The sequence below is a fragment of the Mytilus trossulus genome, chromosome 14 (assembly GCF_036588685.1).
Source record: "Mytilus trossulus isolate FHL-02 chromosome 14, PNRI_Mtr1.1.1.hap1, whole genome shotgun sequence".
In the NCBI taxonomy this organism is placed as follows: domain Eukaryota; kingdom Metazoa; phylum Mollusca; class Bivalvia; order Mytilida; family Mytilidae; genus Mytilus; species Mytilus trossulus.
In genome coordinates, this window is record NC_086386.1 from 57,289,966 (window position 1) to 57,310,046 (window position 20,081).

Here is a 20,081-nt window from a genome sequence, read left to right on the forward strand (position 1 = left end):
ATGAGCAACACGACGATGCCACATGTGGAGCAGGATTTGCTTACCCTTACGGAGCACCTGGGATCACCCCTAGTTTTTGGTGGGGTTCGTATTACTTATTCTTTAGTTTCCTATGTTGTGTCATGTGTACTGTTATTTGTCTGTTTGTCTATTTCATTTTAGCCATGGCGTTGTCAGTTTATTTTCGACTTATGAGTTTGACTGCCCCCTGGTATCTTTCTTCCCTTTTTTTTTTAACAAATAAACATGCATAAAACGACTTTGATTGAGGTATTTTTGCTTCTAGTATATGAAGATATACACATTTATAGTCTTTTTTCCACTGAGTTGTAAAGTTTACTTTTTAATATTTCGAAAAAGGGTCTTATAATGGTGTATCCCTATAAACTAACATCAGTTACCCCCGTTTGAATTAGAAGGTTTACATTGAGGTTCGAAGCTGATATTTTACGAATTAAAATGTGAAGAAATCGATATTCGGTACTCATATGATTGTATTAACACTGGATCCTTGCATCCAATTTGGGATGAAGGAGGTACCCCTTTTGAACATTTAAAAAAAAATCAAGTACACATACCCTTAACGAATAAGCCTCACTTATGACACAATATAAATACAATATAAAACGTAGGTGCGTATATATCATCCATATCAGAGGGTAATAAAAAAAAAAGATGCATGTAGAAAGAGTGTTTAATCAGGGGCAGAAATTGTCTTTTGTTTTCAATGGTAAATTTGCTAAAATTTATTTATGAGATTACCCCAAAAACTATACTTCTGCGCCAGACATCTGAACAAAACTTCTAGTTAATCGGAATATATTCTCAAACTTTCGAATGGTATGTAAACTAATTTCTTAATTTGTTCAATTCATAAAAGCATCATTAAGTTTATTTCAGACATTCTAGCTACAGAAGACTTCTATTTATTTTTCTATGTGCACATACATTTAATTCCATTGATCAGAACGCCATATCTTATTCTTGTATTCAATTTTAAAAATTCAGCTTATAGTGCCATATCAGTTGTTTTTTTCATTTTCCTTTTCATCACCATCTCAGTCTTTAAAGTCATCATCTTGCTCAACTGTTACTTCCTGATATTGTTGGTACTCAGAAATGAGATCGTTCATATTCGACTCCGACTCGGTAAACTCTATCTCATCCATGCTGTTCAAACTGTATTTATTCTACACTATTGATTTTTCTTTTTGTTAATTTTAAAATTGTTTTATTATGTTTTATATTGTACTTTGCTCCTTGTTAGCAAATTTAATAGAAATATACATGGTCTTCGTGATGCACTTACAACTGTGTGAAATTATCCAACTCCAAGTGTCAGAAACTCGACCTTACCATATATTATCGAATGCAAGCTTGAAAAAGTGGCATGTATTTCAATGATCTTCAATGGCTCATCTTTATCCCTCTACGTGCATCCCCCTTCCCCCAGCACTCTTTCCGCCGAGATTCCGGTACAAATTGAATGGTTTAAATTGTCGCAATTAAATCGTTGACCAATTATTGAAATTGTTATCCCTTCTGAACATCTGAGTTCATCGACATTCCCCACAACCCCGGACAATTGGATTTGTGTTGCTAAATGGTAGTGTATTAGGGATATTTGCATGTGTATTGGTTCGTCTTTTTATGTTTGGTTGAGATTTTGTTTGCTCTCTTTTTTTACCAACCCTTATGAGTATTGCATTATATATGAAAAACCAATAAAGACAGAACTTTATAATTTCTCTAAAAAATAAGAAGTAACATGCTAAATAAACAAGTCCTTCTTTAATTCTAGTTCAAAAAATCCAAGTGTTATCTTCCTCTATGGCTATAAGCTATTTAAAATCTGTCTTTTCTGCAGAGGTCATAATTTATGTTCACATTTCCTCAGCCTCCTCTTCTTCATCTTCGAATTCTCCTTCCTCTTCTGCTGTTGCATCCTGGTATTGCTGGTATTCCGAAATTAGATCATTCATATTCGATTCGGCTTCAGTAAACTCCATTTCATCCATACCCTCACCAGTGTACCAATGCAAGAAAGCCTTACGACGGAACATAGCGGTAAATTGTTCTGATATTCTCTTAAAGAGTTCCTGGATAGCAGTGCTGTTGCCAACAAAAGTTGCAGACATCTTCAAACCACGTGGTGGAATATCACAGACCGCTGTTTTCACATTGTTGGGGATCCATTCAACAAAGTAGCTGCTGTTTTTATTTTGGACGTTCAACATTTGTTCGTCAACCTCCTTCATGGACATACGACCACGGAACATGCAGGCACATGTCAGATATCGACCATGTCTGGGATCACTTGCAGCCATCATGTTCTTTGCATCAAACATTTGTTGCGTCAGTTCCGGTACAGTCAATGCCCTATATTGTTGGCTACCACGTGATGTCAGGGGAGCGAATCCTGGCATGAAGAAATGGAGACGTGGAAATGGAACCATGTTTACAGCAAGTTTTCGTAAATCTGCATTCAACTGACCTGGGAATCTCAGACAGGTTGTGACACCTGACATTGTTGCTGAGACAAGATGATTGAGATCTCCATAGGTAGGAGTAGTCAGTTTTAAAGTTCTGAAGCAAATATCATACAGAGCTTCGTTGTCGATACAGAAAGTTTCGTCGGCATTTTCAACCAGTTGATGAACGGATAAGGTGGCATTGTATGGTTCCACAACTACATCTGATACCTGAAATAAATCAATACCAAAAATGATGTGTACAGCTTCTCAACTTGATATCAAAAGTTTATAGTTTAAAAATGTCTTTATGCAAACGTTTTCAAACAAAAATATGAAAAGTAACATTGTGTGTTTTAAATAGGATTTTTCACTTTCAATACATTAAATTATGCATTTATGAAATAAAACAATGTATGTGTACTAATAATTTAACAGATTCTTTTTCATCTTCTTGCGTGCATTGTTTACTTAAATAATACAAATACATTTTTACATAACATCTTTGCCGACTGGCAAGTCACATGGAAGAACCGTGGTATCGTCTTATCTTTTAATATATGTGTACTGTTAAATAAATCAGTTATTTTATAGGAAGGCGCGTGTACATGGTTACCTTTGGTGATGGTACAACTGAAAATGTGTTCATTATTCTATCAGGGTATTCCTCACGGATTTTGGAGATAAGGAGAGTTCCCATGCCTGATCCGGTTCCACCACCAAGTGAGTGTGTTAGTTGAAATCCTTGAAGACAGTCGCAACCTTCTGCTTCCTTTCGGACAACATCAAGAACGGAATCAACCAGCTCAGCGCCTTCAGTGTAATGTCCCTTAGCCCAATTGTTTCCGGCTCCACTCTGTCCGAAAACAAAGTTGTCCGGTCTGAAGATCTGGCCAAATGGTCCAGACCTAACTGAATCCATTGTACCAGGCTCCAAATCGACCAGGATAGCACGTGGTACATATTTTCCTCCTGATAAAAACAAACAGTCGTAATTGCATGAACATGTTAAACAACCGGAATACAGCATTTTATCCAGATGATAAAATTTCAAGGGTATTTTCAAAGGAGTTGTAAATTCATACAAACTATTCTAGAACCAATATGACAAAGACGGAAATATAAGACTAAAAAGGATAGCACGTGGAACATATTTTCCTCCTGATAAAGACAACCAGTAATAAGTTTGCACCTGTCCTAAGTCAGGAATCTGATGTACAATAGTTGTCGTTTGTTTATGTAATATATACGTGTTTCTCGTTTCTCGTTTTGTTTATATAGATTAGACCGTTGGTTTTCCCGTTTGAATGGTTTTACACTAGTAATTTTGGGGCCCTTTATAGCTTGTTGTTCGGTGTGAGCCAAGGCTCCGTGTTGAAGGCCGTACTTTAACCTATAATGGTTTACTTTTTAAATTGTTATTTGGATGGAGAGTTGTCTCATTGGCACTTACACTACATCTTCCTTTATCTATATAAGAGCATGAACATGTTAAAAAACCGGAATACAGCATTTTATCCAGATGATAAAATTTCAAGGGTATTTTTAAAGGTGATGTAAATTCATACAAAACGTATTCTAGAACAAATATAACAAAGACGGAAATATAAGCTTGTTGTATTTTGAAATTAGTGTCATGTCTATTAAAGGTATACTTTTAAAAAAAAGAGAAGCCAGGACTTATTTAAAAAAAACCATGAATATTCATTATAGACGAGGTTCTTATAAAATGGGAAAGTTGTCTTTTTTGTGTATTGCTTTAACTTTTAAATCTATTTTTCGCACTGATAACTTTTTGGCTTATATTATTTTTGTATTTATTCATTACTGCTATTAAATATATGTTTACTTTAAGCCCGTTGGTCCAGACCCTCATAAAGAGATATATTTCAATTAATTAACGATATATAAAACTAAGTTAATTTCTGCACCTCGGGTATAGTCAAATAATCAAAATATGTAGATTTATTTTTTATCCTAAATCATTTCTTTAACAAGGACACATTAGTCCATGGCTTGTAAAATAAGAAGATGTGGCATGATTGCAATGAGAGACAACTGTCTTCCGAAGATCAAATGACGTATAGAAGTTAGCAACTAAAGGTCATAAAACGGCCTTCAATCATGAGCAAAACCTATAAGCCTAAAACTTAAATCCACACTGATTGGTATACTCTATGTAGTTATATCCTTTTACTCCCGTTTTACTAACCTGTAGCTTCATTGAAGTAGACGTTGATCCTTTCTAATTGTAAATCAGAATCTCCATGGTAGGTTCCGGTGGGGTCAATACCGTGCTCATCTGAGATAACTTCCCAGAACTACAATATATATTTCAAAAAATTATAATATGTTTTACAAGCAACAGTCAGAAACATCAATAACATTTATTAAATAATAATATCTTTATTTGAACACACACATATTAAATTCTTTTCTGTGTGTTTCTTTTTCGCTTTTCGTATAATTTTAAACTTCTATTCAAGTATATCAGCTACTTCGGTTAAAATTTTAATTTGTAGCCCCCCCCCCCCCCCCCCCCTGTTTCCTTCCAAATGAAGGAGAACATGTAACAATATACTGAACACATAGCAATGTGGTGGTCTTTTTAATATTCATGCAAGTTTTACTTTTGCAGTGTACCATTCATACGAAATCAGTTAAAGCAATATATCATGGGAGACGGATTAATATAAGGGAAACCTTGTTTCCGAATCCTTTAGTAATATGTTATCACTGTATTTATATGTGTATGCCATGTACATGATTTTTTTGAAATAAAATATGTTTAAAGTAATATATCATGTACGAGTCTGCATATTTACAGCCAATGTATGTTTACAAAAGAAAAGTTTTGAATTTCACCAATAATCGGAAATCTAAAGATACCTATTTTAACTGCTGTTTTGTTGGTAATTTTTCTTATTTTTGAGGTTGGGCCCGGTTTGGTGAAGGGGTTATCAATTTAAACTTACGAATGACTAAATTTATTCTGTCAAAAAATATTATGTTAAATTCATGGGGAAAATGCATTTACAATAATAAAAAAATATGTAAAAACCGGAGAGAAAAAAAAGAGTGTGTGTTGTAATTACATTTTGTATCATATATGTCTCTAGATCATAGAAATAAACCCTACCTTTGCACCGATCTGATTTCCACACTGACCAGCCTGAAGATGTACAATTTCCCTCATATTTCAACAGAAGATTGCAAAAGTGAGAAACCTAACAACGCGCGTTGTTTTATATGAAGATTCCGGTGTGTAGCAACAAAGCTTGCCCTATTGTCTTACAGTCGGTAGTTAACGAAAACTGTTTTAAAACTATGTCACATAAAAGACATAAATTGAGTATGTTTCATATATAAGTATATAAGCATGGACAGAAATTTACTTCCATGAATATTAATGCTGTTAAGTATATAAATACCGATATAATCTTTAGTCCAGAGATGAATAGGTGGCATCCGGGGAGACGGTATGTCCCCATTCAGCACGCGAGGTAATGGTAAAATATAAATATTTTATCGTACAGATTATTTCTATTTATGGTTAAAATATAATGCAAGATTGTGCAGGTCCTCTGGTTTTATTTAATTGTTTTATCTCTCATACTTTAATATTTTGGGAAAAAGATGTGAGATATATGTACGTTGAAGTGTCAGTCACAAGTAACTAAAAGATGTCTAGAGACCTACATCATGCAGTCTATGTAGTATATTTAAGCAGAATCTCATAAGTTGTCGGATTGGGGAGTTCTTCTGTCCGTCCTACACGCTGTCTGTGAGTACAATAACTCAAATTTATAAAATTTTATTGGTAAATGAATATAGAAATAAGGAGATGTAGTATGATAATTGCTAATAAGACACGTATCCATTGGAGACTAAAAAGAAGGATGCAAACAGCTATACTATATATAGTTCCCGTGCGGCTTTCGACAATAACAAAACTCATATCGTATACGGTATTACCTACAAAAGGCCCTAAAATAATTTGATATATATGAATTGCATGATGATTTCGCTTTTACTTTGATCACTGGCATGTCAGTTACTATAAGTATCGTCCTTTGTTTATTTATGTATCATTGTAATTTTGCTTATACTTAGTTTCTTTTGATACCTATTCAACTGATATCGGACTCGTTCTTCTCTTAGACTGTGTTAATTTACTTATGCGTATATTGCTGTGTGTTTCTTTTTGGCGGGGTTCCTGTTGTTTGTCTGTAGTTTTCTGTGTTGTGTCTTGTGTACTCATAGTTGTCTTTTTGTCCTTTTCTTAAAAAACCATGCCGTTGTCAATTTATTTTCGATCTATGAGTTTGAATATCCGACTCCCTCTTGTAATTTTCGCCCCTCTTTTATTCTACATTGGCTAGAGATATATATAGAGGGGTTAGATCTCATGTTAAAAATGTTTAACCCGGTCGCATTTTTGCGACCCTGTCCCAAGTTAAGCTGTCCCAAGTCAAGAGCGTCTGCCTTATGTTAGTTTTGAATGGTTTTTTTTAATAGTTCATTTATATGTTTTTTTATCAAGCTACACTCTAAATTTCGTAATTCATTATATGACCATTTACTAAACTTTTCAACATGTCAATGTAAAGAATCTCAATTCGAATAAAAATAATTAAGCGTATCTTCTTCTTTTAGTGCTTTAAAGTTTACTTAAACCAGGTAGATGCTGAAAAAATATAATATACAGATATAAACATAATTCATTTTTTACAAAAATAAGGCCGTAAGTTTTCTCGCTTGAATTGTTTTTCATTGTCTTATCCGGGCCTTTTATAGCTAACTATATGCGGTATGGGCTTTGCTCATTGTTGAAGGCCGTACGGTGACCTATAATTGTTAATGTTTGTGTTATTTTGGTCTTTTTTGGATAGTTGTCTCATTGGCAATCATACCACATCTTCTTTTTTTATATAACCCAATTTTCACATTATTTTTCAAAACAGTCACAAAGCCACAAATTTGCAATTTCTTTAATGAAGAATGCTCAAATATAATTTAAATACCCATAACGTTTCTCTTTTGTACATTTCATGAGCTAAAGATTATATAATATAGTAAAAAAAAGAACTTTATATAGCCCCATCAAAGTATCATACTTTACATAAATTTTAAGAAAATCAACAAAAAACTTATCAAAAAAAACCCTAAATTTTGTGGAGTTATCTCCCCATCCAATGTTTATTTCCAAATGCTGTTTTCCTCAATATGATTTTATGGGACTTTTTTCTGTGTATATTTAGGACCTAATACTAAAGATTAGAACTAAAACATTCTCTGTTGCTATTAGTTTGAGGTTAAAACTTAGTTTGACTTAACTATTATTCGTAAACATTTGCCGTTTGTTCGAAATATTTTTTTATATTAAAGTTGAAAATGTGTGTTGACCGAGAATCCATTTCTTACCACCTTCCAAAATACACACTCACAGTGACACAAAACAGAAAAAAAAGATTCACATCAGAAAATCATGACGATAAGTTGGCTTTAGACGAATTTTGGCTATTTATTTTTGGTATTTTTGACATATATAGCTCTTCAACGATTTTCGGTACTTATACATCTTCGGATTTTAAATGTTTGGCTTTAAGCGTTCCTGATGAAGGTAAATCCAGAAAAGCGCTTCGGACGCAATAAATTATAAAACGTGTTGTTTTTCATTGTCATGTTTTTTAAATGTATATGCATAGCTGGGCAAAGGGGAATAATCCAATGTTTTTTTTACGATTTTCTATAGGCTAGTCGATGTATAACATATAACTTTATGGTACTTTGATTCCACAATAAACAAAAATATCCGGTAGCTCAAATATAGGGAGTGATGAAAAAATATGGTAATTATTAAACAAAATCTTTATTTAAGCTTTCAAAAGCAGAAGTTTGCGTCAGAGGATTTTCTTCTAAGCATTGAAATCATAATTATAGAGGCAGATGTAGGTAGAAATAGTGGTCTGAATATATCCGTATTGAGCTACATGTACGATTTCGAGGGGGAAACAATGAAAATGTTGAATAAACCTTTTTCGGTACGTCGGAGTCGGACCTTTGTTTTGAGGTCGTAATTCGTCCTTTTTACTAATCGGGACTCGGAAATTTGCCAGTAGGTCTATTAATTAATTCATTGGAATACGAGGGGGGAAATAAAACGCCATGAATTCAAGATTTATATATATAGCGTTTATATTTTTGGGACTTCGGGATGACTTCCTTTTTCCTCAACAAAAAATACCCAGAGAAAAACACACTGGATAACTATCAAAAGCGCGAAATGCCCCAGCACTCAACTCTGAAATTACTGTATTATAACAAAGTCAGTGTAGGACTTTCTTTTACATATTATCTGGGAGACATAATTGATGCCCCGCAGATGCAAAGAGTTATTATACCCCACACAACGAAGTTGCGGAGAGTATCATGTTTTTCACCCGTCCGTCTGTCCGTCCGTCAGTCCTCATATCGACAGGAAATAAAGATTCATTTTTTTTCTAGAGTAACGACTCTTTGAACTTATTTGGCTTAAGAAACTGCCTCAAAACTTCTCTGAAACCAAACAACAAAATTTTCATGGAATTGTTTAAAGATTTTAAGGAATACTATGTATATGTGGTCGCTGATTGACCATTGGCGGATCCAGGGGGGTCCGATCCCACTTTTTTGGGCCGATCAATGCATTTGAATGGGACCAGCATACAGTTGGAACCCCCCTTTTTACTCTGGGTTTGGGACCCCCTTTTTTAAAATGGCTGGATCCGCCCCTGTGGACCATTAACCCCCGAGGTTAGCATCAGCTCAGTATGGTCAGTTCTTCGGTTCTAGTAACATGATTCATAACAATCCTTTCTAAAATGTCCGTTTATAAATCTTACAATTAAATATAACTTCATTGCAAAATTCTTTTATTAAAAACTGTATTTTGGTTCTTATACAATGGGCACATAGAGAATACAAGTACATGTATAAGGCACGTATAAGGAATACAATTAGACTGCAATATGTACACTTGCGGGGGAAGTTGCAGATGCGGATCCAGGATTGCGATCACAAAAGGGGTGTGCACGTCCCCAAACTAGATACAATTTTGAGTTGTTTTGGTAAAATGTCTGGATTCACGAGGGATTAACTATAAAAATAGCTCCATTATGGGCCTGAATACCGTCCAATTCGAACATCCTATCTTCGCTATGGGGACACCCGTTGTTAAAAAAAGTTCCAGCAAATCTACATATTAATATGAATTTGACAAGGTCAATTTATGTTAATTAAATAAATTATTAAATAAAAGGAGCATTATACCGTGTAAATACACGGGCCGCCTTATCAGACAGATGAAAATTTATGACCCGTTGTTATTTGATAATTAGAATAATAAAACATCCGTGAAATTGCACCCCTTTAACATATTTCTCATGTGAAGAAGGTATCCCATTATACATAGCAGCGGCACGTCTGTGTATACCTTCAGATACGATATGAAGAGGCCCTTTCCCCTAATGTTATATGAAATGCAGTCGAATCACGTTTATAATCTAATCCGTCTAATCCCTAGCTATCTCAACACATCTCTCATTAATTCATTACTTATGCATTCATCTCATGTCTCTTATTAAAATACATAGGACAAAATGATCATTGATAATCAATAACCCCGATTGTGCAAACGAAATGAAGCAGAACACACTAAAGAATATCTAAATTATAGATTTTAAAATAGAAGTGTGTCATGTATCTGCGTATGAAGTAAACGGGTGACGCGGCACCGATTTACTGATATAAATACGTTGACACAATCAAATCCATAGCAACGCTGTTTGAACGAAGTCTGATACAAGTTTCACTAACGGTCTGAGAAAAATTTGAAAATGAGGGAAATAGTACATATGCAAGCTGGTCAGTGTGGAAACCAAATTGGAGCTAAGGTCAGTATACATTTCGATATTATATCGGTTTAAAGTAAATTGAATAGGTTGATTTAATTTATTTGTTTCCTTATCGGCTTATGATTCATTCATTCAATGGCCGATTGCGGCGGGATTGGTTTCTGAATAAAAATATCAAACTAGAAGTAAATTTGATTATTTAAACAGTTAATCGAACGACAGTTTGTCTTTAATTATGATTTAAAAGGTCTTCGATTACAGAAAATTCATACATGTTCAAATTGAAGCGGTACAAATTTTGTGAAAAAAGGCGGTCAAATCATGACAATCAAAATTTGAGAACGCAAGCAATAATCTGAATTAATTTATGCTTAACCACATTTAATAGAAATTAGATATGATAATCATGAATGATATATGTCGATTCTGAAAATAAACAAATATTTCAGTTTCAGTTTGTATTGAATTTGAAAAAAAACAATGGGCGAAACCACGTGGCTTGAATAAGTGCAACGGGGGGACAACTCAAGCCTATCGACATTCCAGATCTACTTTAATTTGCCAGAAACAAATTTATTACATAATTTTGGCGGGACTACATTACAGTCTTATTAGAATTCCTTCAAGTTGGGAATAAGGTCAACATCGTTATATTTATAGCATATCTTACTATTATCATGTACAAAAAATTCACCAAAAAGAACGTGGCCACTCCCAACCTTTTTAGTAACCGGGTAATCCCCTAAATAATTGTTGAAATTTTATCAGGACAATTAGAATCTTAGTACAGAGGAAAGTGTGCAAGCAGTGCTGACTGCTGTACAGTAGCCAAATCTTTTGAATCCCTTGGAGACACTTTTAAGTTTTGTTGTTTTTCTGGTGTTCACCTGGCAACTTTTTTTTATATAAACAATTTTTGTGACGGTTCAAACCTATTCACTGTTGACATGACCTGTCAACTTTGAAGGTAGATCTAGATTTTTTGTTTTCATTGGATGATTGTTTGAATGAAAATGGTCTTAACAGCAAAAACATCCTGCAACTGAGACAGACTTCCCCTAGCCCATAAACAAAAATGTATACTGGTTAAGTGAAAATAGAATTCATATCATTTGACAAACTCGGGAACATATAAATGAACCAAAATTGAAAAAAAAATCAAGACTTACAAGTTAACAAAGTCAAAGGCTGACCTGGGTTTCAAAGTTTGGATGGGTGCAAACATGAAGTATTTTTGCTAGTTTCAAACCATTTTGTTTTCACTGATGTGAACTGAAATGTGGAAATACACAGCATCATTCTAGACGAAAATATAAAATTTATTGATCTGATTGATTTAATAAGAAAAGGTTGTCCTAAAAAGTTTAATTTAATTTTTGCTGTGATGCCTTCCAGCCATTCTGAGATGTTATTTGGACTGATGAAAATGATAATAATATAAATGCATGTAATAATTATGTAACCCCAAATAAAAATAAAGCCTTTAGCACTTCTATTTCTTTTAGAATATTGTACAAAGTTGATTAAAATCCAGTTAAAATGACATAAGAAGTAATATTTGAAAAAAAATGTTTCTGAAATTCATGTACATGTATATAACAAAAGCTTTTAGGTAAAGAATACTTGTAAATTGTGAGTAACATTGTACATGTCTTATATATTAAAACAAACATTTATTAATGTTGATAAATTAAATGGCCCAAGGTTCTCAAGTTCGTTATGACAACCATAAAATACAGTTGTTAAATACATGACCTTGTCGGTTAAAGTGAAATTTAAATGCTTTTCTTGCTTGAAAAGACTTTCATTGATAATAAATGATGAACTTGATTTAATAGCTGTACTGTATTATCAATGTGTATCGATGTTGCTATGCAATACATATCAATTTTAACACTTAACCAGTTTCTAATTAAATTTCCTTTTGTAAATTGAGAAAACTATTTAAAGGATAAATGAAAGTCATACATACATTTTTGTACATGTATGTATAGGGACTGCTGAAATTTGAATAATTTAAATGAGACAAAAATCTTGAATTAGAAGCAAACCTCCGTGTCATGACTCAAGTTAATCAAGGGAGACTTAACACAGACTTGCAGTATATTGATTTATAGAACTACATGTATTTATAGAACTTTGTAATTTAATTATTAAATAGCACATTGTCTGGAGTAGTTGAATGTGTATTCATTGTGTATTTTGTTTTTATTATGCATATTTAATCTTTTGTCACAAAATTGATGCAAGAATGTACATGTGGCTAAGGATATTGAATTTAATTGAGGATTTGTCTCATTTCTATTATTATTGATTGCATTCCAGTATATAGATTTTGAACATGTAGTAAATGTCAATTTTTAGTAAAAAAAAAAAAAACTCTTCAAAAGCGGGTCTTTATATTTAATTTCAGCATTTTTTTAATGGAAAGGCATGTCTCTCAATTTCCTGTTTAACTTGCCTTCTAAAGAGGGAAAATTACACTGGGACTTGTGTTTTATTTTATAGATCTTTGTTGAAAATAAATATTTATTTTACTTAAAATGCTTTGGGGATCTGCTTTTTAGCCATAATAGTACATGTATTCTATTGCATGCTGCTCCAGACAACAGCTAATTGCATGCTAGCTGTTGACCTTGTGGCCTACAGCTGGGGACGCAAAATTTTCTCGCCAAAAATACTACTCCTTCTCAATGTATATTTATATACATGCTTTCTGGAAAAGATCCATGAATTTGGATCTTCATCTACATGTATTACTATACCATCAATGATATCATTCTACAGTAAGCTTTATTACTTCCAGTTTTGGGAAGTTATCTCAGATGAACACGGTATTGACCCCACAGGAACCTACCATGGAGATTCAGATTTACAGCTAGAAAGAATAAACGTCTACTACAATGAAGCCACCGGTAAATTTTTGTCAATGAAGCTTTGACATGCAAACACATGTTAAAGTTGTCCTGTTGTTCATATGTGTCTAAAATAAAATATAACTCGGTCATAAAATATAAGTATAATACTCTACATCAGATATATGTGTTGAGACAGCAACTCAACCATGCAATAAATTAAAGGCTGCTAGACAGCATCACATACACATATATACACATGTATTTATAGACGGTCTTCAACAATACTGAACAAATATGAGTCTATAAAATATCTCAAGTGAAGACTTCAGAATTTTGGATAGAATTCAGTATAAACTTTTACTGCTATCAACTGCAAATTCTTAAAAAAAAGAAAGATTATACATGTAAGAAAAAAAGAACTTTTATCTGATGGTTACAAAAATGCATCAAGAACTAATATCAAACTGGTGTTCATATACAAAATTTATGTTACCCTTGAAGACTGATAAAATCTTTGGCACGAAAAGGATGAGAGCCCTGCTCTTGTATAATTAAAATGAAATCTGTGACCTTTTAATTTAAATTGTAGTTCAGAACCTTCTACTGCTGTGAATTATTCCTAGCACCTTATTTCTGTTGTGTCAAAAAAGCTCTAGGTACTGATCATGGTGTAACACCTTGAAGCACCTTGACCATTTAACTCTGAAAATAATTTTGAACCCATGAAACATGTAATATACAGGTTCAATATCATAAAAAAATAATTCATAGGTATTCAAAGATTCAGAAATACTGTAATTGCAGGCCCGTAGCCAGGAACTTCCAGAAAAGGGGGGGGGGGGGGGGGGTATTGGATTCCCCTTTCTCAGTCACAATTCAAACAGAACATTCATTGACTTAAATAGTGCTTATTTTTTTTTCAAAAAGGGGGGTAAAAATTTGTATAAATGAACATCAAGGGTGAGAAGCTAGAATTTATTTGGTTTCGTAGAAAAAAAATTGTTTACCAACCCTATTTTCAGCATTTTAGTGGGAACAGCTTTGTTTTTGTTTTTAGTTGCAAGTAGCCTTCTGATTTCAGAGAGGATAAATTGTTATCAGTCACATGTCATCAATACCTATGGAAATTTATAATTACTGTTTCAGGTGGAACAGCTAGTGTCCCCACGTTATTCAAGTTTCAATATCTGAAATTAAAACAATTTTGAGATACCAGTACATGGATCATCATGACAATCAACTTATCATACATGTAACCCACGTGCACATTGATTATTAATGTATATAAAAAATATCAGTACTGTAAAAATGCACCACTGCACTGTTCTTTCTTCTTAGGACGAGTCAAAGTTGTTACCATTTTGAAGTTTGGTAAACCAGCAGTACATGTAGTGAACATGTATACATATCCAGTACTCTTATTTTTTTCAGAGTATTATGTAGTTCTTATGAAGATTTAAATGAAGGCAAACAAATTATGAACAAAAAATAACTCAACATTACTATTTACAGGTGGAAAATATGTGCCACGTGCAGTGTTGGTTGATTTGGAGCCTGGAACCATGGACTCTGTCAGATCTGGACCATTCGGTCAAATCTTCAGACCAGACAACTTTGTTTTTGGACAGAGTGGTGCAGGAAACAACTGGGCCAAGGGACATTACACAGAAGGTGCTGAACTTGTAGACTCTGTTCTTGATGTAGTCAGGAAAGAGGCTGAAAGCTGTGATTGTCTTCAGGGATTCCAACTTACACACTCACTTGGAGGTGGAACCGGATCAGGCATGGGAACACTCCTCATCTCAAAAATTCGTGAAGAATACCCAGACAGAATCATGCTCACATTCTCAGTTGTACCATCACCAAAAGTAAGAGTTCTTAACAAACATAAGAGTAAGCTTGTTCATTTCCAACTTTTCTGCACTTGCCAAAATTGTCAGATAATAAATACATTAAACTGTAACTCACAGTAAGTATATACAAATAAACTGAGTCATCCGTGTATAAGTATTAAAATACAGTTAACATGCTCAATAACAATGGCAATTGTTCTGGAACAACCATCCATGATGATATGGGTATCAGTTAACAATTGCAATAGCTCTATATGAAATTCTAATCAGTTTTAGGTCATGTCATTTGAAAAACTTCTATTTAGGTATTAATTGAAGATCTTTCAAAATCAACATCAACCTTAACGGATCTAATAACTGGAGCAGAGATAAGGAGATGATATAAAAATAAAAAGATGTGGTAAGATTGTCAATGAGACCACTCTCCATAAGAAACTAAATTACATAGAATTTATAAATTATAGATCACCATACAGCCTGCAACAATTAATTAAGCCTTTACATAAGAATTATGACAAATACAATTGAAACAAGCAGACTTATTGTTGTATTAATGTACAAAATAATGAATAAAAAAACAAATATGACATACAGCAACAAACAACAAACTCTGAACCACTTCTAACTTGAGACATGAGGTATAATGTATTTATTTATATTCTCAAATGTTTATATATATATACATATATATATTTAAAATTTGAAAGAAAATCTTACTAGCAATTGCAAATAATAAAATTAAACTGACTATTTATCATTTCAGGTATCAGACACAGTCGTTGAACCATACAATGCCACACTCTCTGTACATCAACTGGTAGAAAACACAGATGAAACATACTGCATTGACAATGAAGCTCTATACGATATTTGTTTCAGAACCCTCAAACTGACCACACCAACATATGGGGATCTTAACCATCTTGTCTCCGCAACAATGTCCGGCGTAACAACATGTCTCCGATTCCCAGGTCAGTTGAACGCTGATCTCCGTAAATTGGCTGTCAACATGGTACCATTCCCACGTCTTCATTTCTTCATCCCAGGCTTTGCTCCTCTGACATCACGTGGTAGCCAACAGTACAGAGCTTTAACTGTACCAGAACTTACCCAACAGATGTTCGATGCTAAGAACATGATGGCAGCTTGTGATCCCCGTCACGGCAGATACCTCACAGTTGCTTGCATGTTCAGAGGACGTATGTCAATGAAGGAAGTTGATGAACAGATGTTGAACGTACAGAACAAGAACAGCAGCTACTTCGTTGAATGGATCCCCAACAACGTCAAGACAGCCGTCTGTGACATTCCACCACGTGGTCTTAAGATGTCCGCCACATTTATTGGTAACAGCACAGCCATCCAGGAACTTTTCAAGCGTGTATCTGAACAATTCACCGCTATGTTCAGGCGTAAGGCTTTCTTGCATTGGTACACTGGTGAGGGTATGGACGAGATGGAATTCACAGAAGCCGAATCCAACATGAATGATTTGGTATCAGAATATCAACAATACCAGGACGCAACAGCAGAAGAGGAAGGAGAGTTCGAGGAAGAGGAAGGAGAAGGAGAAGAAGCTTAAATAAACACTAGAAAACAAAATTTTAATTCTACTGAAAGTGCCATGTGTAATTGATAAGATCGGAAAGAGACACTCATAAAAACGAACGTTCTTCATGTAGTTTTAAATATTAATTAAAGTAATAATTGCATTATTTTATCAAAGCTCCTTTGTTTATTGGATACAGACGATGCATTTTAATTCAGATACAGCTTTTAATGAATTCTGTAAAATGGATATTATTTCAAGTCAGTTTTTTATTTATTGAATTTTTTATTGTTAATACTTAAATAAAGGTAAAAAATTAATGATCATATGCCAGTATATGAAATTGAAGGCCAAATCTAAATTTAAGCTGAAAGTGTATTTGATGCGTTATCAACCTTTGTTGTTATGGCAAGTAATTGAGGTTAAATCCCAAGATTGAATATGTTAGGCTTTTTATCCCTGTGAATGGTTATCACAAAACTTGACTTTTTTAGATTACACAAACATAATTGTTCCGTTTTAACAGCCATAGATATAAGAAAAGTGATGTGAGTGCTAATGAGAGACAACTCTCCATTCCAAGTCACAATTTGTGAAAAGTTCATGTACATGCACACAACAATTTACAAAGTACATTGCACCAAGTGAAGGTATTTTAAAAAAATGTGGATTCTATTTCAATTTCACTTCCATTTATAACTTTTTAGGAAGCCAGGCATAGCTATCCTACATTCTGTCATCAATTGCTCGGTGTTCAATTTCGATCCGTGATTGTCAAACCTTACTCTTTGTCAGAAGATGTGACTTTGATCAAAAAGAAAAATTTTCTGCATGTTTTTACCATGAAAAATAATATTTCACAATTTAAAAATGATTTCCAATCTCCAGTGAGATGTGTGTCTGCTGAAGACTTTACAAATTGATGCTCTACTTGACACCTACCAATAGTTGAAATTTCAAAGTTCCTACTCTGGGACCAATATATGTTTTCATGGAACACTTATTGTGCATACAAGTAAAGCAGTCAACTGAAACAGTCTTAATGCAATTCTTGCACAAAAATGATATCTATTAATTGTCAATGAAGCTTGGACATGCAAACTAACACATGTTAAATTTGTCCCAAAAATTTCAGTCGAATGAATAAAAGTATAGATGGGATATGTGTCAATGAGGCAGCAACTCAACCACACAAACAAACACCTACAGTCTTCAACAATCAACATGTGTATGATATAACACCATGTTATGCAGCAAAATATCACTTAGTTTACAACTTTTCTACACTAACTCTTGATCTTATTGTGCATAAGTAAAGCAGTCAACTGAAAATTTCTGATGCAATTCTTGCACAAAAATTATATGATTGGTTGTGAGTCTTTAGGGAATACAATCTGGAGGCAGCAGTGACTACTATATAACACTAAAAAAAAGCTTTACAATGCAGAAGGCAGTGGACCTAGAAGCTATTTACTTTAGCATGAAGATGCCTCAATTTTTGTGTTGAAAAAATTTGCCTAATATCTTGTAACTATATTTGGTATATTGGATCCATACAAGGTCTACATGTATGTCTGACAGGGTTCACATGACCTAAGCCTTATTTCCTGGATTGGTAGAAAAATCGGGAAATTGTGGTCCAGTCTGTATCTGAAACCATAAGCAACAGATAAACTATATTTGTTATAAAAGATTGCGATATGTTCGACCTGTAGGCATTGTTTGACCCTGAGCGATTTAACCTCAATTTTCAGTTGAATTTTTGTCGCAGAAAGTTTGACATAGGAATAGTAAGCTAACTTCTTAAAAGCTTTATTTTTAGGTGGATGACCTGGACTCTTCATACTTTGTATATAGATGCCTCATGTTACGAAGTTAACGTCAGTCTCAAGTCCTTGACCTCTTTTTCATGGTTCATTGAGTACTTGATGAAAAAGTGGAAGATTTTTTGTACTTTTATAAGTAATACTAATAGGCCAAATATATTTGGTACGTGCATACCTTGCAAGTTCCTCGTGTCCGTCGGACAGTTTTCACTTGACCTCGACCTCATCTCATGGATCAGTGAACAAGGTTAAGTCTTAGTGGTCAAGTCCATATCTCAGATACTATAAGCAATAGGTCTAGTATAGAAAGACTAAGGTGTACATGTCCAACTGGCAGGTGTCATCTGACCTTGACCTCATTTTCCTGTTTCAGTGGTTATAGTTCAGTTTTTTTGTGTTATGGTCTGTTTTTTGTTAAACTATGCAATAGGTCTATATTTGATGTATAAAATGAATGTAAGGTGTACCTGTCTAGCTGGCAGTTGTCATCTGACCTTGACCTCATTTTCATGGTTCAGTAGTTAAAGTTAAGTTTTTGAGTTTGGTCTTTTTTCTTATTCTATATGCAATAGTATATATGGTGTATGGAAATATTTTATGATTTATATGTCCGTTGCGCAGATTTTATTTGACCTTGACCTCGTGTTCAGTGTTAAGTTTTAGTGGTTTTTTTTTCTTAAATTATAAGCAATAGGTCAACTATATTTATTTTGGAAGAAATTGTTAGCTGTACTAATTGCCTTAATGAAATTCAGTGGCACGTCTTGGTTTAATTCATAGGTCGCAGTTTAAAAGTAACTTGACATTGAAAGACCTTGAAATACAAGTATAAGAAAAAACTAATCACTCACAAGTGTTTTGCATAAAACAAAGTCCGAAGTGGTACACGCAACTTGGTTGTGACCAAAAAGCTCTATGACGTAGATGGTTTCTAGCTTCACTAAAAGCGTCAAATTATAACGTCCTATTTCGCGTTTTTCACGATCATGTACGCGTCACAATTCATTTAGCAAAAAAAGCGGGATAAAGCACCGCACTAATAGCTAAGTGAAAAAAACATTTTTCTTATTGGCAATCGCACCACATCTCATTTTTATATATTTTATAAAAGATACGTGTTATAACACTATCTGTAAATCTGCATGACATTATTTTATTTTGGGATAAAACTGATGAGCAGTGCATCATCGATCTACAAAAAACAATCAAAACGAAAATTAGATTACCAATTCTGGAGTTCTTGCCCCTGATTTTTTTTATTTTGGCCAATTTGGATTAAAAAATCTAATGAAATTTCTGGGCCAATTGAAGCGAAACTTACCAACAATCGTCACTGATGTATCAAGGTTAAACTTTTAAAAAGTAAAAGCACAAAAATACTGAACTCCGAGGTAAATTCTAAACGGAGAGTCCCTAATCAAATGACAAAATCAAAGCTGGTTTGTAGGTGGTACAGAATAAAGAAATCATCTTAGAACCGATAATTTCATATTTAAACTATTTTTATTAGAATTCTATAGAATATCCGTTATTTTATTTATAACTGACTTCGAGAATTTAAAGACTACAGAAATTGAGGACATTCCATCCGTATCCTTATGCATACACCCATTTCAAATCTCTGTTCAT

At 33.8% G+C, this 20,081-nt stretch overlaps 2 protein-coding genes across 2 annotated transcripts; one reads left to right on the forward strand and one right to left on the reverse strand.

Annotated features, from left to right (window-relative positions):
* Positions 1–1,816: 1,816 nt before the first annotated feature.
* Positions 1,817–5,803, reverse strand: LOC134697252 (tubulin beta-4B chain-like). The gene is made up of 4 exons (XM_063559409.1): positions 5,611–5,803; positions 4,684–4,792; positions 3,088–3,443; positions 1,817–2,702 (listed from the first exon to the last, which is right to left on the reverse strand). The coding sequence occupies exons 1-4, from the start codon at positions 5,665–5,667 to the stop codon at positions 1,884–1,886; spliced, it is 1,341 nt and encodes a 446-aa protein (XP_063415479.1). The 5' UTR covers positions 5,668–5,803; the 3' UTR covers positions 1,817–1,883.
* A 4,323-nt stretch (positions 5,804–10,126) lies between these two features.
* On the forward strand, positions 10,127–16,792 carry LOC134696347 (tubulin beta-4B chain-like). Its single transcript, XM_063558075.1, has 4 exons — positions 10,127–10,405; positions 13,173–13,281; positions 14,737–15,092; positions 15,841–16,792. Exons 1-4 carry the CDS (start codon positions 10,349–10,351, stop codon positions 16,657–16,659), a joined length of 1,341 nt encoding a protein of 446 aa, XP_063414145.1. The 5' UTR covers positions 10,127–10,348; the 3' UTR covers positions 16,660–16,792.
* Positions 16,793–20,081: the final 3,289 nt, after the last annotated feature.

Excerpts from the sequence above, each read along its gene's own strand:
- LOC134697252 (XM_063559409.1), bottom strand. The coding sequence starts at position 5,667 with ATGAGGGAAATTGTACATCTTCAGGCTGGTCAGTGTGGAAATCAGATC. Across the intron at positions 4,793-5,610 it reads GAAATCAGATCGGTGCAAAG|TTCTGGGAAGTTATCTCAGA; the intron begins GTAGGGTTTATT and ends TATATATTGTAG. Across the intron at positions 3,444-4,683 it reads CTACTTCAATGAAGCTACAG|GAGGAAAATATGTACCACGT; the intron begins GTTAGTAAAACG and ends TGTTTTTATCAG.
- LOC134696347 (XM_063558075.1), top strand. The coding sequence starts at position 10,349 with ATGAGGGAAATAGTACATATGCAAGCTGGTCAGTGTGGAAACCAAATT. Across the intron at positions 10,406-13,172 it reads GAAACCAAATTGGAGCTAAG|TTTTGGGAAGTTATCTCAGA; the intron begins GTCAGTATACAT and ends TATTACTTCCAG. Across the intron at positions 13,282-14,736 it reads CTACTACAATGAAGCCACCG|GTGGAAAATATGTGCCACGT; the intron begins GTAAATTTTTGT and ends TACTATTTACAG.